Here is a 17,974-nt window from a genome sequence, read left to right as displayed (position 1 = left end):
TTTTTTCGAAAATACAGGACAGTTGTGGGTAATGACATTCTTCCTGTTGCACGACTCGTTTTAGCGGCCAAAGACAAAACCAGGGTCTATATGACAAAAGAGACGCGACTAGGATTTATAATTTGTCGGATCATGCGAATTTCGAAGGAAAATGAAGATTATAAGAAGATTGCCGGTTGGAAGAAAATAGGATTCAACAAGCTCCAATCCTCCCTTAAGTTTGCAGATTTACTCAGCAACATAATCAGTAAACGTCGCATTGACAAATTGACGGCACAATTGACCGTTGATGATGTGAACGCCTATCTCGATAAGCTGCACGAGCTGGCTGATTCTGATACCGATAGCAAAGCCAAAGTGTTTGAGGAAATCTTAGACAAGACGAACAATATCGAGCTTCGATTTTTCTTTAGAATTGTTCTCAAAATTAACCCTATTCGCCGCGACAAACTGTTCCTGTACTGTTGGCATCCGGACTCATTGGATGTCTTCGACCTGACTCATGATCTGAAGTTTGTATTTTGGGGCCTCACAGACCCTAAAATTAGACTTGAATCTAAGGAAAAGCACTCAAGACCCATGTATCCCTTCACTCCTCAGAGAGCAAAACGGATACACCTCGATTACGATTTGGTAGCACAGAAATTCTCAGGGCAATTTCTAATCGAAGAAAAGTACAATGGTGAAAGGATTCAATTACACGTCGAAAAGACCCCAAATGGATATGATTACAGGTTTTTCAGCAGAAATGCCATCGACTATTCCTCTATCTATGGTAGATCTTCTGATCCGAGCTCAATTGGATGCATCTCGCCGTTTCTGAAAGATGCTCTAGTTGACGGTGTGCAAAGTTGTATTCTTGATGGAGAAATGGTCAGCTACGATCCTGTGAAGAATATGACACTTCCATTTTCAACCCTTAAACCGACGGCTCTCAAAGACCTCAAGTCCCAGAAAAAAGATGACCCTCGTCCAATGTACATGGTTTTTGATATTCTTCATTTGAACGGCTGTTCGTTGGAGGATTATAAGTTGATGGATCGAAAAAAAGCTCTAGAAAGAGTCATGAACACTGTTCGCCACCGGGTTGAGGTGGTGCCTTATGAGCTCAAAAGTACGGGACAAGATATCGAAAATAGTCTGAAATTAGCTATACGTAAAGACCTTGAAGGCTTGGTGTTGAAGGATCCCAATTCAAGATACGAGATTGGAAATTACACTACAGAGACCTGGATCAAAGTCAAGCCCGAATATTTGCACGAGTTCGGTGAGAATCTTGATCTTGTTATCGTTGGACAGATACCAGCAGCAAAGACAACTTACATATGTGCGCTACGCGATTCTGAAACCAGCGATAGTTTCACTACTCTCTGCGGAGTCTCTAACGGATTCTCTGTTGATGACTATCGCAAAATACAGCAGATGACGGCTGGAAAGTGGCATCAATGGGGTAAGGAACAACCAACAAATGTTAAGTTTGGAAAGAAGACACCCTTGATGTGGATTGACCCAAAAGAGTCTGTGGTGATTGAGGTGAAGTCAAGTTCAATCAGCGTGCAAGCGGAGAACAATTATGCCACAGGGTCCACATTGTACGCTGCCTATTGTACCAAGATCAGAGAAGATAAAACGTGGGAGACGGCAGATACGCTGGAGACGTACCAGAACTCCAAGCTAGAACGCGATTATGAGGCTAGTCACACTTTGGCCAAAAAAAGAAAACTGGCTAGCACGAAAAAGGACGATATCATTCAGCGGATCAACCGAGGCTACCGGAGCAACGTGGATCCTTCCAATCAATTATTCAAAAACTACGTTTTCTGCATTATGACGGATTGCATGTTCAGAGGTGAACTTTGCAAGATAAGCGAGTTGGGCCAAATATTACAAACTTACGGGGGAACTGTTGTAAGAAATCCCAATACCATACTTAGTCCTGAGCAAAAGTTGATTATATTGGCGGATAAGATCACAATGGACATCCTAGAGCTCCAACAAACTTATAACATATTTAAGGCGAAATGGTGCGATGATTGCATCCTTATGAATCGTCTAGTCAATTTGGAGCCCTCGCATATTACGGCTGCAGATCCTGAGCTTTGGCAACGTTCGAAGCGCAACGTTGATAGGTATGGAGATAGCATGTGTGTTGATTTCACCGTGCAGAGTTTTACAGAACTCGTTGAAGAAAACTACAAGAAAGGCATAGCACCGACTCCAAATGGTAGCCCAGAAACCAGCGAGATAACCCAGCTTTTCGTTTTCCATGGTGTGCGCTTTTACCTGCTATGGAGAAACGAGAATAGGTACAGGATGTACAGGAGCATGGTAGTAGCCGGAGGAGGAAAAATTGCTGACGATTGGAGAGATGCCGGGTACATCGTCGCAATAGATCCCTATGAGGCAATAGCCAAAGAACTGGAAAACCAATTGGCTGCATCAAGTGACTCTAAAGAGAATTTCCGCCGCATTGTTGATGCCACTTTTGTCCTTGATTCTTTTAAACAAGGAATGCTAGTTGATCCTGAGGACTACAGAATTGGTGTTGGCTACTCCTCGCACCCCGAATAAATCAAAATAATTCAACTCTTTTGAATAATGATTGGAGAAAAACAAATGGTGAGAAAACACGCGTTTGCCAATGCATTGTTGCATAGACAACTGAAGCGTAGCATTTCGATCCATCAGGCTTCCAACATTGTTATAGATAAGAGGCAGCATGACATCTCGCCAGTTTCCAGCAATATCTCCGAGCTTTCCTCAGATAGTTACCAATTGCCTAGCGAGGCTGTCTTTGAAACGATAGGACATAATCAATCTACTCTTTCTCTTACTGTTCCACCTTCTGTGCCGGTCCATGTGAAGCGTGGATCATTGATGGCGCTTTTCACTGCCACGGAGACGAAAGCTAGCATGAAAGATATTGTTCAATCGAAATTGGAAGTGCAAGAGCCATTGAAACGATTAGCCTATGGTGGGCACACATTTCTCTATCAACGACTAATATCCACTGTTCCTTTGACCCTGTTGGTTTCAGCTTACGACAGCACCTCGATCGTTCGCAGATCGAAAACTTCCAAGACCTTCTGTAATTTGTCACTAGATGGGTCTGTGGATTGGGCTCTCTTTAAACCTGACTCTGTTCAGGCATACAGTGGTAACTCGCTGACGATCACTAGCCAAAAGCTCCCTAGATCCGTCTCAAGAGCCGGGGTGCGAAAATTTGGCCTTCTTAAAAATTCAACCCCTGGTCTTGCGGGATCGTTTTCATCTGGATACAAGCACGTTTCAGGGCGGGGATATGTCTCCCTTGTTGGAGAGGGCTCCATTTTCAAGTTGAATCTTGATGAAGACGAAGAGATTCTTGTCAGAAAGGACAATTTGTTTGCGGCCTCCATAACCCAAACACAAGACTTAGAGGACGGATACTTTGTCTCTCAAACTTTAGACAGGCATTTACAAGCTGAAGTAGAGGTCAAAGTGAGTGATACACAACAAGAGGAAAGCGTCTTTTCCAAGGTTAAAGAATTCATTTCCAAGGGTTGGAGTTACCTCCATCATAGACAGCAGTCCTTATTTGATACGATCATTGGTAACGGAAGTTATATCAATGTTAGAGGCCCTCGCATCTTGCTGATACAGGCCAACACGGGCGAAGATCGATTTGTCCTCGGAAGCCGAAGCTCGGTCTCATCTGTGGAGAAGTATATTAAAAAAGGCGGTTTTTCACAGCCGTCCAGATCCACTGAAGACTATCTGAGCTATGCTACGGTCAAAGATGGGCGCGTAGAGTTCCGAAACACTCCAAACTTTGACGAGACGGTAGCCAAAATTGAATCGAAGGGACAAGACAAGGCTGTGTAAATTGTAGATAAAGGCAAAAGAAAAAAATAAAAGCATCAATCAATTTAAAGGTCGACTCTGATGTCAGGACTAGAAAGTAAGTGCGTTGTTTGTTGGACCGCTAACAACCAGAATCGCTTTTTCAACTGAAATTCACTGCAAAGCAGCTGACTAGACAGTCGATAAAGACTGGCAAAGAAGAGCAAGCTGAGAAGAATAAAGTCAAGAAAGCACTGATACAAGGAAACAACGACATTGCTCAGATATATGCTCAAAATGCTATTCGCAAAGGCCAGGAGCGTTTGAACCTGTTGAGGCTTGCCTCGCGTATAGATGCTGTTGCTTCGCGAATTCAAACTGCTGTTACGATGAGATCTGTCACGAACAATATGGCACATGTCGTTAGAGGCATGGATAAAGCAATGGAGACCATGAATTTAGAAAAAATTACAATGGTTATGGACAAATTCGAGGAACAATTTGAGGACCTAGAAAGTAGTACGAACTACTACGAGACTGTGTCTAACGACATGAATGCTGTGAGCCAGCCACAGGATCAGGTGGATCAGTTGATGAATCAAATCGCAGATGAGGCAGGACTGGAGTTGAAGCACAAGATTGGTGATACCAACGTGGATGCAACGCCCTCGCTTCCAACCACAGAGGCTCCTCATGAAGAAGATAAACTATCTGAAAGACTCCGCGCGCTTAGAAACTGAGACGGCTGCTTCTCCATCTCCAGTATCTTTTTCGTATACTATCTTTTTCCTCCAACAAAGCATAAATATCGATTGCTTGCTCAAATAGCTTTTGCTTTTCCAATATCTCAGCAAGCAGCTCAAATGCGTATTGTGAATGAACCGAATTCAAATCAGAGTATTTTGTCGCAAGAGGTTGCAGGTTGGTGACATCCATATTTAGCTTGTTGTAGATTCCTTTAAGATAATTCCATGAAGACGGGTTGGTGGGTGCTATATCAACCTTAGCTGTGACGTAATCAATCTCTGCCTGGATTTGGTCATTTGTGAGGGTCTTTTTGTCGCCTAGAAGCACAAAAAATCGATGATTCCATGCCGAATTATTTCTTACATCTTCCTCCAACATTTTCTCGGTATATTTGAACTCGTTCGTATCTCTGAACAAATTGAATCTTTCGACAAGCCATCTACGATAGGACCATACATGGTAATTCTTTGAGTCCTGATCCAGCATTTTCTCAAGTATTGGGTACTCTTGCTTCAAATCGAAACTGCCGATTCGCTCTAATATCAGCTCAATAATTAGCGAACGATAATGCCAGATTTGATAGTTCTTGGGATTGTGCACAGCAATCTGCCCACACCAGTCGAGTTCCTTGTCAAGAGAGTAATTTTGAAGGCCCTTGACAATCGACAGTCTGTACGACCAGATCGTATAATGTGCAGCCACCTTCTCGATCACCCTTTCGGTGATCTTCAAAGCTCTCTCCGAATGTTCGTTGCTGCGCATCAGAGCTTTAGCTATGCCAATGAGCTGTTTGAACTCATCAGAATAAAGGATCTGGCACAGTGGAGAGGGCTCGACAGGTTCTTCGATTACAATGTCTGAATAATCGTACATGTTTCAGATTTATATCGAAAGAAAAAAAAGTCAAATAAATAAAATAATAAATCATGAGCTCCAGACGACGTTCGAGCGTCTTGCGCCGGATGTCTGTCGGCTCTGAAATAGACAGTGTTTGCTTAGAAGTTCCTGAAATAAATGACAGTGTGAATACGAAGGTTTCGGTTTCTGACTTCACTCCCTTGAAGGTTCTGGGCCAAGGAGCATATGGCAAAGTTCTTCTGGTGAAAAACAAATATACGGGCCGTCTATTCGCACAAAAGGAGCTGAAAAAAGCTTCCATCATGGTGAATTCCAAGACTTACGAGCGCACATTTTCAGAAAGAACGATTCTTGCTTCCATTTCGTCGCATCAAAACATTGTCAAACTGTTCTATGCCCTTCATGACGATCAAAAACTGTATCTAATTCTGGAATACATTCCAGGAGGAGAACTTTTCCAACATTTAGCTCAGCGCAGATTTCTAGATGAGAAAAGTGCATCGTTCTATGTGGCACAGATGGCTCTGGCCCTTAGACATCTTCATGAGATGGGGGCCGTATATAGAGATCTGAAACCTGAAAATTGTTTACTGGATAAAGATGGCTACCTGGTGCTGACCGATTTTGGGTTGGCAAAGCAACCACTTGACACAAGCTCAGAAAACTGGTGCAACTCGATCATAGGAACTCCAGAGTACTGCTCCCCGGAGGTCGTGAGAGGAGACGAGTACGGCGTAAAGACAGATTGGTGGTCATTGGGATGTGTGATGTTTGACCTACTCACTGGTTCACCTCCATTTACTGGAAATAATCATAAAACCATTATTGATCGCATCTTGAAACAAAAACCCAAATATCCATTTTATCTCACATCTGATGCCAAAGACCTTCTGGCCAAATTGCTCAACAAAAACCCGCAGAAAAGGCTCGACGCAGACTCAGAATGGTCCAAATTTACAAATCATCGCTTTTTCCGGTACTTCAAATGGCAAGATCTCTGTGACAGAAAAGTTCCTGCCCCCATAATTCCAACTATCACAGATCCAGAGAAAGCCGAGAACTTTGACGCCATGTTTACGAGTCAGACGTTCACAATGTCTGAAGCTCAACCAATCAGCATTCCCGCTTCGTCAGACGAGCCTGACCATTTCAAAGGCTTCTCGTACACTGCGAGTGATAATTTATTTCAGCATTATTTAAGCAATCATAACTCATAGACGATGCAGTCGACTCCTGCTTGTTTTATTGCCTGTTCTGTCAGGTTCCATGGAACACCAAATATTCCCGCATTGATTTTGGGCATGGCCAGCGTATACTTCTGTTTGGATTCATCCAATTGGCGTTTTAAGTCATTCAAAGCCAGCCTCGTGTATTCAGCAATTTCCTCAGACGATTCTTGACCCATTATGCTTGTGAACAAGCAGACAACAGAAAGCTTTTCTCCCGTTCCAGGTACAAATCCCCTGTCGTGGTGGCTCACAGGGATAACCAATGCAGTACCCAGCAAATTCTCTGGCTCGGCTTGATATTCTAGACAGTGCTGATTGTACACTTTGAAAGTGGAGGCAAATTGACGTTTAAACTCGGCTGCAATTCCTCCACCCCATATACCGAGGCAATTGCAAGCGTGGGCAAGATAGAGTGGTTCGCTAGCAGGGGCAGAGGCTAATTTGAATAGATTGCCTTTTATGTATTTTATAGACATGATAACAAATTATTCCAAGATTATTTTTTTTTCAATGGCATGAATTTGGATATCAACAGGGAATTCAACTCGATAAACAAAGAATTGCGAAAAGAGTATCGTTCTACAAGGAACCGCATCCACTCTATTTTATATGACTCGCGGTTTGTTTTAAAGGTTGCAGAAGCCTATCCTTTTCCAGTGGTAGCCAACGAAAGATGTGGATCATGGTACGTCCCTCCAGAGAGAATAACCGAGACATGCTATTTCAAATCCACAGATGGGCATATCAATAACTGGGATTTTAGTACCAGACGACTGAATTTTCACATCCTACCATTAATAGCACAGCATAAGGGTGTGCTGATTGTGGATTCTACCAGACGGGGCAAAAAAATTCCGGACTCCTTGAGCAAAACCATTCCTATTTGGTGTGCAGTATTGAACGCAATAAGAGACGGCTCTCGTGATTCAGAACTCCTCACTCCTCTCAAATCTATTGCACGCTCAGAACATTTACGTATACGCGAGAAGTTACCACTGCTAGTTGAAAAAGCACGACGATTGGACGTCATCAGCCAGCAGCAGCTCAAAAAGCTTTTCGACAAGCCGCTGAAACCTGTTTGGATCACCCCTCGCTCCAAACTTCCTCTGGAAGTGCAGAGTTCCGACCAGCTACCCTACATTCCCATCTACCTCGTGACAGCCAGTTTTCAATGCCAAGATGGAACTTTATCCATGGACAGTTTCTTGTATGTTCAGGGAGCTGCGGATGACCATGAACTTTGGTCTAACGGGTTGACCCCCAATCTTCTGTGGAGTCATTTGGACTACTTTATTGAAAGAGATCGAACCGATGAAGAGCTTCGGGAGATTATTGCGTCCATCAGATCGGAAAAAGCAAGTTCATCGCAAATATTCACAAATCTTCTCCAAGTGAGGCCCAGATTGTTCAAGGCAAAGCTCACAACGCAACACATTCAATCCCTACCAGATTACGACCTAGTTGTGGTGCTGGACGAAAAGGTGACTTTTGTGTCACGTGATAAGAACGAAAAGCCAGTACTTTTACATGTACTCTTGACTTCTGGTTCGAAGAAGTCTGGAAAAGAGCTACGCAACAAGTTGCCGACGATTATGAAAGAACTAGTGCCTGCATATACCGCAAATAAGAGTATACTGGTGTTATGCGGAACAGGATGCGATCTTTCGGTCGGAGTAATTTTGTGTCTGCTATCTGCTGAGACCCAAGATATTGACAAATCTGTGATCAGAAAGCACCTCATAGAGCTCATTGCCTTAGACAAAGAGATCAACCCTAGCCGGGCAACCTTGAACTCTGTAAATACATTTTTAATGTCGTGATCCATTAGAGTTTATTATTAATACTGAGCGTTTTCCTCGTTGTAAGACTCATCCCGTGGACCCTGCTCCGAGACATCGTCGCGGCTCTCCATATAGAAGCTCGCTTGGGGATGATAACTATAATAGTCCGGGTAGTTATAGTATATTTGCTGCGACCTGGTCGGCTGCTGCAAATACACAAATTGCTGTGCAATCGGCGAAGTAGGTTCGTGATATAGCGTTTTGCGGGAGCTGGAGGAATTCTGTCTTATTAGGCCTGCAGTCGGGGGTTGCGGGTAGGAAAAAGCATAGTGCTGTTGATACATTGGAGATGGTTGTTGGTAGTAGGGATGGAATTGGACCGGCGGTTGTGAAGGATAGTGGTCTGAGTGGTTGAAGTAATTGATTGAATTGTTCGATGACGACCGAGAAAAATTGTTTTGAACACGATATCTGTTTCCGGATGAGTTGGATTTCCGCGAAGACCCTGGTGCCGCTTTCGGAATGCTTTCAGATGAAGAGTTGGAAAGGTTGCATCCTGGCAGGGAGTTGTTGATTTTGGAGGTTTCCTCCGAAAGCTTCAAAGCATCAACCTTGCTAGTAATAATCTCAACGTTGGAATCATTGGAATGAGAGCTGGAGTCATCCATGGTCTCGCCAGCCTCATTAAAAGTCTCTTCAATCACAGGAGACACAATGGCATGTTTCTCCTCGTACATCTTGGATGATATGCCGATACTTTTCAATGCAGGAACTTTGCGTAGTGTGTCGTCGTCTGTGGCGGATACATCTTCTGATGACTGTTTGAAGCTCTCTCGAGAGTCATTCAGGTTCTTCTTTCTATTCCGATTCTTGTTTTTCTTAGACTTTGGAGGGTTGGCACATCGATCCTTCCCGTAGGCGATTTTGAAAGCCTTGTATCTGTTTTCAAAAGAAGCGTGCACAGCATCACGCCCTTCACCATTAAAGTCCTCTACAGCATTGATCGAGGAGACGATGTTGAGGAAGTTCACAAATGCACATTGTCCATCCCTGAAAAAGTTGATTTGCTCAATCTCTCCGAATATCGAGAAATCGCGTCGCAGAGTGTCAATGTCGGGTATTTTTGGGCGGTCTTCTTCCTGAGTCTCCTCAGAGACAGGTTCAGTTCCAATGTACAAATTTCTTGAAGCTGAATGTTTCTCGATGGCTTCCAGCACACGTGAGCTCACAGGCCCTGGATGCTTCCCCCAATCCACCTTGACTCTTCTGCCGTGAATTATCACTTTTTCTTTAGTGCCGGTAGCAAAGAATTGTGCGGCAGAGCCGGAGTCGATAAAGGTGAGAAAGCAGATATGTCTGTCGGGGATCAACTTGATGGATTCCAGCAAGCCTCCTCTGACGGTATTGCATATTTCTTCCGCTGTAGTTTCTGGGTGAATGTTACCGAGATAGATGGTCCGATTCCCAAAGTTGGATTGTCTAAAGAGCGTTTTGGATTGTATCGATGAGGCTTCAGCAGAGTCTCCCGCTGGCAGCGAAATATTAGTGACAGAGCCGTTGCTGTAAAGTGTCAGATCGGTCAGATCCGGCAGTGATTGTTGAGAATACACCATACCATTGTATGAGTCGACAAATTCTCCTTGTGGTGGGTATGGTGAATGGAGAACAGGCGTGGGCATCGACTGAACGTAGTGAGGACCATATACCGTGTTTTCAGTAGCATGGCGACTGGACGGCTTATGGAGGGGGATGTTGGCATTTTGGGGGGACGAGAACGATGTCGACGGAGTCGAGTAAAAGTCAGAATATTGATTGTCCTCGCAGTCATACTCAATGTTGGCTGTTCCATTTGATTGAAGAACGCTAGCGTTCTTCTCTTTACTATAGAACACCTTGGCGGTCGAAAGGATTGATTCGCTCAATGATAGCTGCTCAACGCATTTGATTGCCGTGGAGATTGATGTAAAGTGAACGAAAGCCGCGTTTTTGTTCGGGATGTACTTGATATGCTCTATGGGGCCCATCACTTCGAGCTCTTGATAAACAACCCTCAACGGGAGGCCCGAAGGGATATTGCTGAGACAGACTGCTCTGGTCGCGCCATCGTTCTCTATGGCCCATTGGACCACAGGCAGCAAAGGCACGTTTTTGGCCGGAAGCAGTTCCATTTCAGGAGACTCCAACACACTACGGAGCTCGTCCAATATGGTTCTGAGCTTGGAGTAGCATTTGAACGCGGTTTCGTTCTTCACAAACGAGAGGATGATTGCTTTGTTGTTGCTGGAGTGAGGCGTCAGTTCAAAAGAGCAATTTTCTATGGGGCCATACTCAATGAGATCCAGAAAATCGCTTAACCCAATGTCCGGCCTTAGGTTGATGAACCGCAGCGAGCGCGTTTCAAACTCATCGGGCTCGTGTTCGTGTTCAGACGACTCTGATGACTCTGTTGTTTTTGGAGCTCTGGCCACCTGTGTCAGCTTGGACTTCAGCTGCTTAGAAAATGAGCCTCGGCGAAACCCCGTTCGGTGCGGAGTTTGATGGTGAGCGCTATTTTCGGCAGGGACGCTGGACTGAGGGTTTCTCGCCGATCCGCGGTCCACGTGCGCTGATTGAGGAGGCGCCTGACTGTGGGCCATGGGCGATTGGATAAACGGTGAGCTCACAAGAAGCTGTCTTGGCAGCATTCCCTTTGCGTAGTTCACGTCAAACGGCGTGGTGGGCGACATGGGCACCTGTTGAGTCATCGGAACATTGATAATTTGCGCGCCATTGGGGAGTTGGTGAGTGTATGACGCGTATGGAGGAGCAAAAAGCGGCGGAGGTGGTCCGTGCGTGTGTGATTGCCCTGTGACAAGCGTCAGCGATGGGTTTTTGGACAACTGTCGAGGGTGCGAGTGTTTTTGTGTTTGGTCTTGTAACATAGATTCTGTACCTTAAGGGCCCAATAAAACGTATTAGGACACACCGTATCCACCTTTTCGGTGTTGGTTGAAATTAGTCTGTTTTTAGAGAAAGTTTGAGCGCCAGAATCAGCAACCTTCGCTTGGAGAGTAGATGAAAGTCGTAGACTAAAAAGTTATGACCAGCACGATCAAATTTACGTCTAGAGTAAATTGAAACCTGGAACACGTATAAGGAAATTTCAATGCACCGATCAGCCCCAAGCCGGCAGAGAATTTTTTTTTGCCCTATTCACGCGAAAATCAGATTGGAGCGGGGAGCGACAAGAGGTGATTGAGCAGCAAGCAGGTGCCCAGTACCGAAAACAATGCCGATATTGATTGTATCCATATGCGGTCCAGAACACGACGCCCTTCTGAGCTACTGCCCCTTGTCCTTGTCTACAACCATGCATGACGTGGATCTCATGATGCGCTAGAAGCAGCGTGCGGCTCCTGAAATTGTCGCGAAACTATATTTAGAACGGGCTCCGTATCACGATACGGGCTATAATGCCAGAAGACGTCCCCAATGCCACCAGGAACCACAATCCAGAATAAAGAAAGTGCATGGAAGAAGTAATCAAATAATTTTTACATAGCAAGCAACAATAGATTTATTTATCATGGCAGCCAAGTTTGAAACACGAAAGCGCGTACAATAATAATGACGTATGTTGAACTTTTTTTCTCCTTAACTATAAAAATCAGTTAAGCCGTAAATATGTAGATGAGGCCGTGCTTAGGCGGAAACCTTAGCAACGTGCTGAAGCAAGTCAACAACTCTGGTAGAGTAACCGTACTCATTGTCGTACCAGGAAACGAGCTTGACGAAGGTTGGGGTCAACAAGATACCGGCCTTGGCGTCAAAGACAGAGGATCTGCTGTCGGTCAAGAAGTCAGACGAAACAACAGCCTCGTCGGTGTATCCAAGAATTCCAGCCAATGGGCCCTCAGCAGCCTTCTTCATGGTGGCACAAATGTCCTCGTAGGTGGTTGGCTTCTTAAGGTTGACGGTCAAGTCAACAACAGAAACATCAGTGGTTGGGACTCTCATGGACATACCAGTGAGCTTACCGGCCAATGCTGGAAGGACCTTTCCGACAGCCTTGGCAGCACCGGTGGAGGATGGGATGATGTTACCAGAAGCAGTTCTACCACCTCTCCAGTCCTTGTGGGATGGACCGTCGACAGTCTTTTGAGTAGCGGTGATGGAGTGAATGGTGGTCATCAAACCTTCCTCAATTCCGTAGGTGTCGTTGATAACCTTGGCCAATGGAGCCAGACAGTTGGTGGTACAAGAAGCGTTAGACAGAATCTTGATGTCTGGAGTGTACTCCTCGTGGTTCACACCGACGACGAACATTGGAGCGTCCTTAGATGGAGCAGTGATGATGACCTTCTTGGCACCAGCATCAATGTGCTTTTGAGCACCCTCGATGGTGGTGAAAACTCCAGTGGAGTCAAGAACGTAGTCGACGCCCTCCTTACCCCATGGGATGTTTGCTGGGTCTCTCTCTTGGAAGACCTCAATCTTCTTGCCGTTAATGACCAAGTACTTGCCCTCGTGGGTGACAGTTCCCTTGAACTTTCCGTGGGTAGAGTCGTACTTGAACATGTAAGCGGCGTAATCAGGAGCAATGAATGGATCATTGATAGCAATGACGTTGATGTCGTCTCTGCTCAAGGCAATTCTCAACACCAGTCTACCAATTCTTCCAAATCCATTAATTCCAACGTTTGCGGTCATATTGTTTCTATATTATCTTTGTACTAAAGAGCAATTGATAATGTGCGAGAAAAACTGGTCCTTATATACCGTTTGCAGCACTCCCTCCCGAACTTTACGAAAAGTCGTGCGCCACCTGATTTTCATCACGCCAAAAACCTACACGTATGACTACTCCGGGCCAGTGTTCACCACGAGCTATATAGTGTTAATTAATTACCTTATTGGTTAGCTCTGCATGTAAGGGTGGTGTGAGCCGGGAATTGGGTCTACTCTAGCGTTCAGTAAGGTGATATAAAGCTCTGTATAGCCAGAAGTGGACATCACCCAACAAGGCGTCTCCGGGACTTGCCTGTCCGTGCAAGGTTGTTCCATGGAAGCTCTACCGCCGGAGCGGCCCAAAGGACAATAAGAAGTGCTACACCACCTCCGCAGAGGACACAGGCTTAAAACCCTCTTTCTCGGTTTCGGGACCGGTTCCCGGAGATTGTCTTTACCCCACGCACCGTGCTGGAGCCATAGCAGTTGTTGCAACTTTGCGAGTTGTCACCTTTTCCTCCGTGGCCCGCCTCTTTTCTGGTGCACGGATGTAGTCTAGACCAACCTCTAAACCATGCAGGAAGCCTGATTATTAATGACCAATTGGCTATAAATACAAACTCAATTGATTGTTGACTGTATTCGAAATGAGCATTCCAACCACCTCCTCGGGCATTCCAAGATTAGCCTTTGGCTGCGGTACTTATTATTACAAGTACGGCAACGACACCGTTAACCAGCAATTGGTCGATATCACCAAAACGGCATTGAGCAAAGGCCTCAGGCACATCGATGCTGCAGAGTGCTACAATGTAGACAAAGAATTGGCCAAAGCTTTTGCAGAATCTGGTCTTTCGAAAGCAGATTACTTTGTCACTGACAAGTATTTCGCGGGAGCCGGGGATTACTCTGTTCGGTCTAAGGAAGCCAACCCATACTTGCACCTGAAGGCCTTTTTGGAGAGAGTCAACATTCCGTACGCTGATTTGTATCTTCTACATTCCCCCTTCATCAAGAAAGAAACCCATGGTTTTACATTGGTGGAAGCTTGGAAGTACATGGAGCAGTGTAAAAAGGAGGGGCTGGCTAAGAGAATCGGTATTTCCAACTTCACTGTCGATGACATTGAAGAGATTCTGAAAGAGGCTTCAGTCAAGCCGGAGGTTCACCAGATTGAGTACAATGCGTTCCTGCAAAACCAAACCCCGGGTATTGTGGACTTTTGCAAGAAGCACGGCATTGAGCTCGAGGCGTACTCTCCTTTGGGTCCATTGACCAAGGGTGACAAAACCACTGAGATTGGAAAGAAGTTTGACGATTACCTGAGCTCGTTGGAGAAAAAATACGGCAAGACCAAGACCCAGATTCTGCTGAGATGGGTGGACCAAAAAGGAATTATTCCGATCACGACCACCTCCAAGGAGAGTAGATTGGACGAGTTTCTAGACGTGTTCTCTTTTGAACTGGCTCCAGAAGAGGTCAAGACTATTACTGAGATTGGTGCCCAATACAAGCCTCCTCTCAGACAGTACTGGATCCCAGAATTTGGTAAATATGATCAGTGATTAGATGGAAAATAAAATATTTATTCTCGGAATTGATTACATCTAACAATTACATAATACACGAGTCAATTCCACATTTGCTCCTCGGGCGTGACAAACTCCTTCACACTCTGCATGCTGACGGTGCTGTCTGTCTTCTGCTTCTTTTGCCAGTTATCATCCAACTCAAAGTCTAGTAATGATAATCCCAGCGAGGCATCCACCCCAAAATCATTGAGCATCATCAAATCCGTATAAGACCTCGTTTCTGGGTGCGAAAACCCGGTCTGGTCAGGTGGAAGCGGGAATTGCGGCTGTTGTTGCTGTGTCTGCTGGTGAACGCTCATCATTGGATAAAGATGGGACAAGTGCGATTGTTGCTCTTGTGAGGACGGATATTGCTGTTGCATAGGGGAGGGGTCCCTGAGTTGGTCCTGTAGCGTTTGATACTGGTATTGCGGCTTCATCTGAGGAGGGGAGGTTTTGGCCGAAAAGATATCGTTGATAGCCACGTTATCTTCTTCCTTTTTGATCGGTGACGAAAGCTTGTTTCGCAAAGCAGAGCTTTTCTTCTTCTCCTTTTTGATATCAGCAGTTTGCTGCGAAGGGGAATTGGCCTTTGGAGGTCCCAAAATAGCCTCAATTGCATTTTCCAGATGTTCCATACACAACCGAGATAAACAGCCAAGGAAGGCAATGTCGGTTTCGAATTTCAGGTCGGCAATAACTGACGTTAGTAGCGATTTGGCATCCTGGAAAAGCGCACCGCCTCTGGTGTACTCCAATGCTCCTTTTGCAGCCAACAGAGCAAATCTTGCTTTCTGGCGAGACGCATTGATGGGCAATGGCAAATGGTAGAAATGGAATTTCTCTGTGTTCAGCGTCTTGGTGATTGCCAGAATTGCCGTTGCAGACTGCTGGATGGCAATGTAGCAGGCCGAGTTCTTGAAATTAGTCGTTTCCGTCGCCATCAGGGGCATATATATCAGGGCTTTCGCCTGGAAGTAGAGATACATGAGCGTCAACTGTCCCTCGCTGAGCTTCTCCATGTCGGTTGTGTTCAGATCGCTCTCGAAACTCAGCGAAGGTGCAAGGTCCTTCCTCCACGTATCAAGCAGATCCTCTAAAATTAGTGCAGACGATTCACCAACGTTCGCGCGCTTTGGCTCGTTGCTGCTCCGTTTGAAAATCGCGTCCACAATTGCTCCCATAACTTTTGAATATCTCATGACGCTCAAAGCCAAGTCACTGACCTTTCCAACCAGAGACAGCTGAGTATTATTGAAGGTGATAAGGTTGATATCTGTGCCGTCAGTTGACGAGGACGATGGAAGAGCGCACTCGATTTCGTGATCCTTGAGCAGTCTAGGAACTCCCAAAATCAGTGCACTGAAGGAGTCGAGGTTGTAGATACACCAGAAAAGAATTCTGCGTTCTCCCTGTTGTAGTTTCGAGACCTTGGATCCATTGTAGCCCAGCACAGCGGCAGGACATCTGTGCAACCGTAGCTGTTGAGCCATGGTAATGAGTTTTCCGCGAAGCTCATAGCTGGTGTTCAGGTCGGCAGTAGTAAGACAGTATAGCAATTCAAGAGTCGTTAGTTGCAAGGAAGTAATGGAGCAGAGGGAGTTGATGCTGGAGTGGATGAATTGCTTGATGAGATGATCGTAGAATTGCAAAAGCTCGGAGTGACTGGCGGTTGGGTCCTTATTATGTGCATACATGGTATTGCGCTCCTGGCCGAGCATCACGAGCGTCGTGATGATAATCAGCATCTCACCAAATTTCTCCATTCCGTACATCTCTCCGTCTTCAAAATTTGCTTCGCGGCTTTTGTTGAACTTCATATAGTTGCTCATAAAAACATCCTTGTTGAGCACCGGGGTCACTTGGTTCCATGTCTCAAAAAAGATGGATATGCAGAGGTCCAAATTGACATGGTTGGGGAGGTTCAGGCCCTGAAAGAATTTTTTGGAGTCCTCGGGTGAAAGTTCGTTGAACTTGACATTTTCAAACATCGACGGGAAACGCGAATACCTCTTATCCTCGTCATATGCCTCCTTGAGCAGTGCAATCGACTTTGAAGTGAGATATGGAGCTTTTGAATTAAATCCATGAACACTCACAACTTTGGCCAGCAAAGATGGAATAAATAGTGTTTCCTCGGTCGTCCGGGGAATTGATGTCGCAATCAGGTTTGCAAGGTTTAGAAAATGCTTAGTTCGCAACTTGTTTTGGAGAGACACAGCTGCTGCTGCTCCTGGAGCGTTCACCTGCTCAAAGGAGTTGTAGCCATATCGATTGCGCAGGTCATCTACGTTCTGGGTGTAGTGCAAATTGGAGGACATCGATGCTGAGTACAGAGACACGTCGTCATCGCTTAGTTCTCCCTTGTCTATGTCAACCGAACCAGCAATGGAAACAGGTCTGTTGTGGACTGAATGTGGGAAATTTCCGCAATTGCACGTCTCGTCATGCAGATGTTCTTCCAATGACTTGTACACTTTCTGCTTGTTGAGCAAAGACAAATTCTCGTCATTTAGCAGCGTTGTTGAAGGTTTATGCTCCTCTGGAGAGTTTGCTTTAACGTCTGGGTTTTCAGCACGCATTTTCAGCAGTTTGTGCAGCTTCTTATTCTCAAATTCCAGCTCTCGCACCCTCTCTTCCAAAGACTCTGTATATCCTCTCGGAAATGCTTTTCGAGCCAGCTTGTCAGTAAAAATACAATCGAGCCCCACGGCTTTACAATTGGCACATTGCGTGCGTCCATTTGGATCCACTTCTTCTCCTTCCTCATAGAAACACTTGATTTTCTTCTTACGACAACGATCGCAGGCAACCGACACTCGAATAGTGTTTGAGCCCGGAGCTTTAATAATCTTCGGTTTTGAACCTGGCGGCGATGGAGGCGGCATTCTTGGCTTATCAGACAACGGTAAAAGACTCTCGGCGGCTTAGAGTACTACCCTGCCAAATTATTAGTTTTATGAGATAACTAAATTAGTTTTTCTGCTGAGCAATTCCGGGGTGCGAGGGGTTAGATCCGGGGTATTCGATGAGACAGGATGACACAATCGTGCAGAGTTCTATTCTTGGTCAATCCGAGTACTACAAATCAACGGAGAGAGTTTTGATGTATTTACACTGGCAAGCTTACTTGTTCTCTAAGACGTAGTGGAGTAGAAATATAACAACTCGCTTACTCTCCAGTTAGAGTCCTGGCAAAATCGTTGAAATATTTTCTATACTTTGCTAAATTTGTAATTTTCTTACTGTGAAAATTTTT

At 45.2% G+C, this 17,974-nt stretch overlaps 10 protein-coding genes across 10 annotated transcripts; 6 read left to right on the top strand and 4 right to left on the bottom strand.

Moving 5' to 3' along the window:
• Positions 1-132: 132 nt before the first annotated feature.
• HPODL_04963 (uncharacterized protein) lies at positions 133-2,571 on the top strand (the record flags this gene model as incomplete). The annotated part of the gene is made up of 1 exon (XM_014081321.1): positions 133-2,571. The coding sequence occupies one exon, from the start codon at positions 133-135 to the stop codon at positions 2,569-2,571; it is 2,439 nt and encodes an 812-aa protein (XP_013936796.1).
• Positions 2,572-2,598: 27 nt separating this feature from the next.
• HPODL_04962 (uncharacterized protein) lies at positions 2,599-3,864 on the top strand (the record flags this gene model as incomplete). Its single annotated transcript, XM_014081320.1, has 1 exon — positions 2,599-3,864. The coding sequence occupies one exon, from the start codon at positions 2,599-2,601 to the stop codon at positions 3,862-3,864; it is 1,266 nt and encodes a 421-aa protein (XP_013936795.1).
• A 60-nt stretch (positions 3,865-3,924) lies between these two features.
• HPODL_05137 (Vacuolar protein-sorting-associated protein 46) lies at positions 3,925-4,562 on the top strand (the record flags this gene model as incomplete). The annotated part of the gene is made up of 2 exons (XM_014081319.1): positions 3,925-3,940; positions 3,976-4,562. The coding sequence occupies 2 exons, from the start codon at positions 3,925-3,927 to the stop codon at positions 4,560-4,562; spliced, it is 603 nt and encodes a 200-aa protein (XP_013936794.1).
• HPODL_04961 (protein farnesyltransferase/geranylgeranyltransferase type I alpha subunit) lies at positions 4,552-5,442 on the bottom strand (the record flags this gene model as incomplete). The annotated part of the gene is made up of 1 exon (XM_014081318.1): positions 4,552-5,442. The coding sequence occupies one exon, from the start codon at positions 5,440-5,442 to the stop codon at positions 4,552-4,554; it is 891 nt and encodes a 296-aa protein (XP_013936793.1).
• A 53-nt stretch (positions 5,443-5,495) lies between these two features.
• On the top strand, positions 5,496-6,644 carry HPODL_04960 (Serine/threonine-protein kinase psk1; the record flags this gene model as incomplete). The annotated part of the gene is made up of 1 exon (XM_014081317.1): positions 5,496-6,644. The coding sequence occupies one exon, from the start codon at positions 5,496-5,498 to the stop codon at positions 6,642-6,644; it is 1,149 nt and encodes a 382-aa protein (XP_013936792.1).
• Positions 6,645-7,171: 527 nt separating this feature from the next.
• On the top strand, positions 7,172-8,476 carry HPODL_04959 (APN2 Class II abasic (AP) endonuclease involved in repair of DNA damage; the record flags this gene model as incomplete). Its single annotated transcript, XM_014081316.1, has 1 exon — positions 7,172-8,476. The coding sequence occupies one exon, from the start codon at positions 7,172-7,174 to the stop codon at positions 8,474-8,476; it is 1,305 nt and encodes a 434-aa protein (XP_013936791.1).
• A 17-nt stretch (positions 8,477-8,493) lies between these two features.
• On the bottom strand, positions 8,494-11,358 carry HPODL_04958 (uncharacterized protein; the record flags this gene model as incomplete). Its single annotated transcript, XM_014081315.1, has 1 exon — positions 8,494-11,358. One exon carries the CDS (start codon positions 11,356-11,358, stop codon positions 8,494-8,496), a length of 2,865 nt encoding a protein of 954 aa, XP_013936790.1.
• A 760-nt stretch (positions 11,359-12,118) lies between these two features.
• On the bottom strand, positions 12,119-13,126 carry HPODL_04957 (Glyceraldehyde-3-phosphate dehydrogenase; the record flags this gene model as incomplete). Its single annotated transcript, XM_014081314.1, has 1 exon — positions 12,119-13,126. The coding sequence occupies one exon, from the start codon at positions 13,124-13,126 to the stop codon at positions 12,119-12,121; it is 1,008 nt and encodes a 335-aa protein (XP_013936789.1).
• A 665-nt stretch (positions 13,127-13,791) lies between these two features.
• Positions 13,792-14,709, top strand: HPODL_04956 (NADPH-dependent alpha-keto amide reductase; the record flags this gene model as incomplete). Its single annotated transcript, XM_014081313.1, has 1 exon — positions 13,792-14,709. One exon carries the CDS (start codon positions 13,792-13,794, stop codon positions 14,707-14,709), a length of 918 nt encoding a protein of 305 aa, XP_013936788.1.
• A 65-nt stretch (positions 14,710-14,774) lies between these two features.
• Positions 14,775-17,603, bottom strand: HPODL_04955 (Zinc cluster transcriptional activator; the record flags this gene model as incomplete). Its single annotated transcript, XM_014081312.1, has 1 exon — positions 14,775-17,603. One exon carries the CDS (start codon positions 17,601-17,603, stop codon positions 14,775-14,777), a length of 2,829 nt encoding a protein of 942 aa, XP_013936787.1.
• Positions 17,604-17,974: the final 371 nt, after the last annotated feature.

This window comes from Ogataea parapolymorpha, chromosome II (assembly GCF_000187245.1).
Source record: "Ogataea parapolymorpha DL-1 chromosome II, whole genome shotgun sequence".
In the NCBI taxonomy this organism is placed as follows: Eukaryota; Fungi; Ascomycota; class Pichiomycetes; order Pichiales; family Pichiaceae; genus Ogataea; species Ogataea parapolymorpha.
Note: the sequence above shows the minus strand (reverse complement) of the source record. Positions and strands in the feature narration are given on the sequence as shown.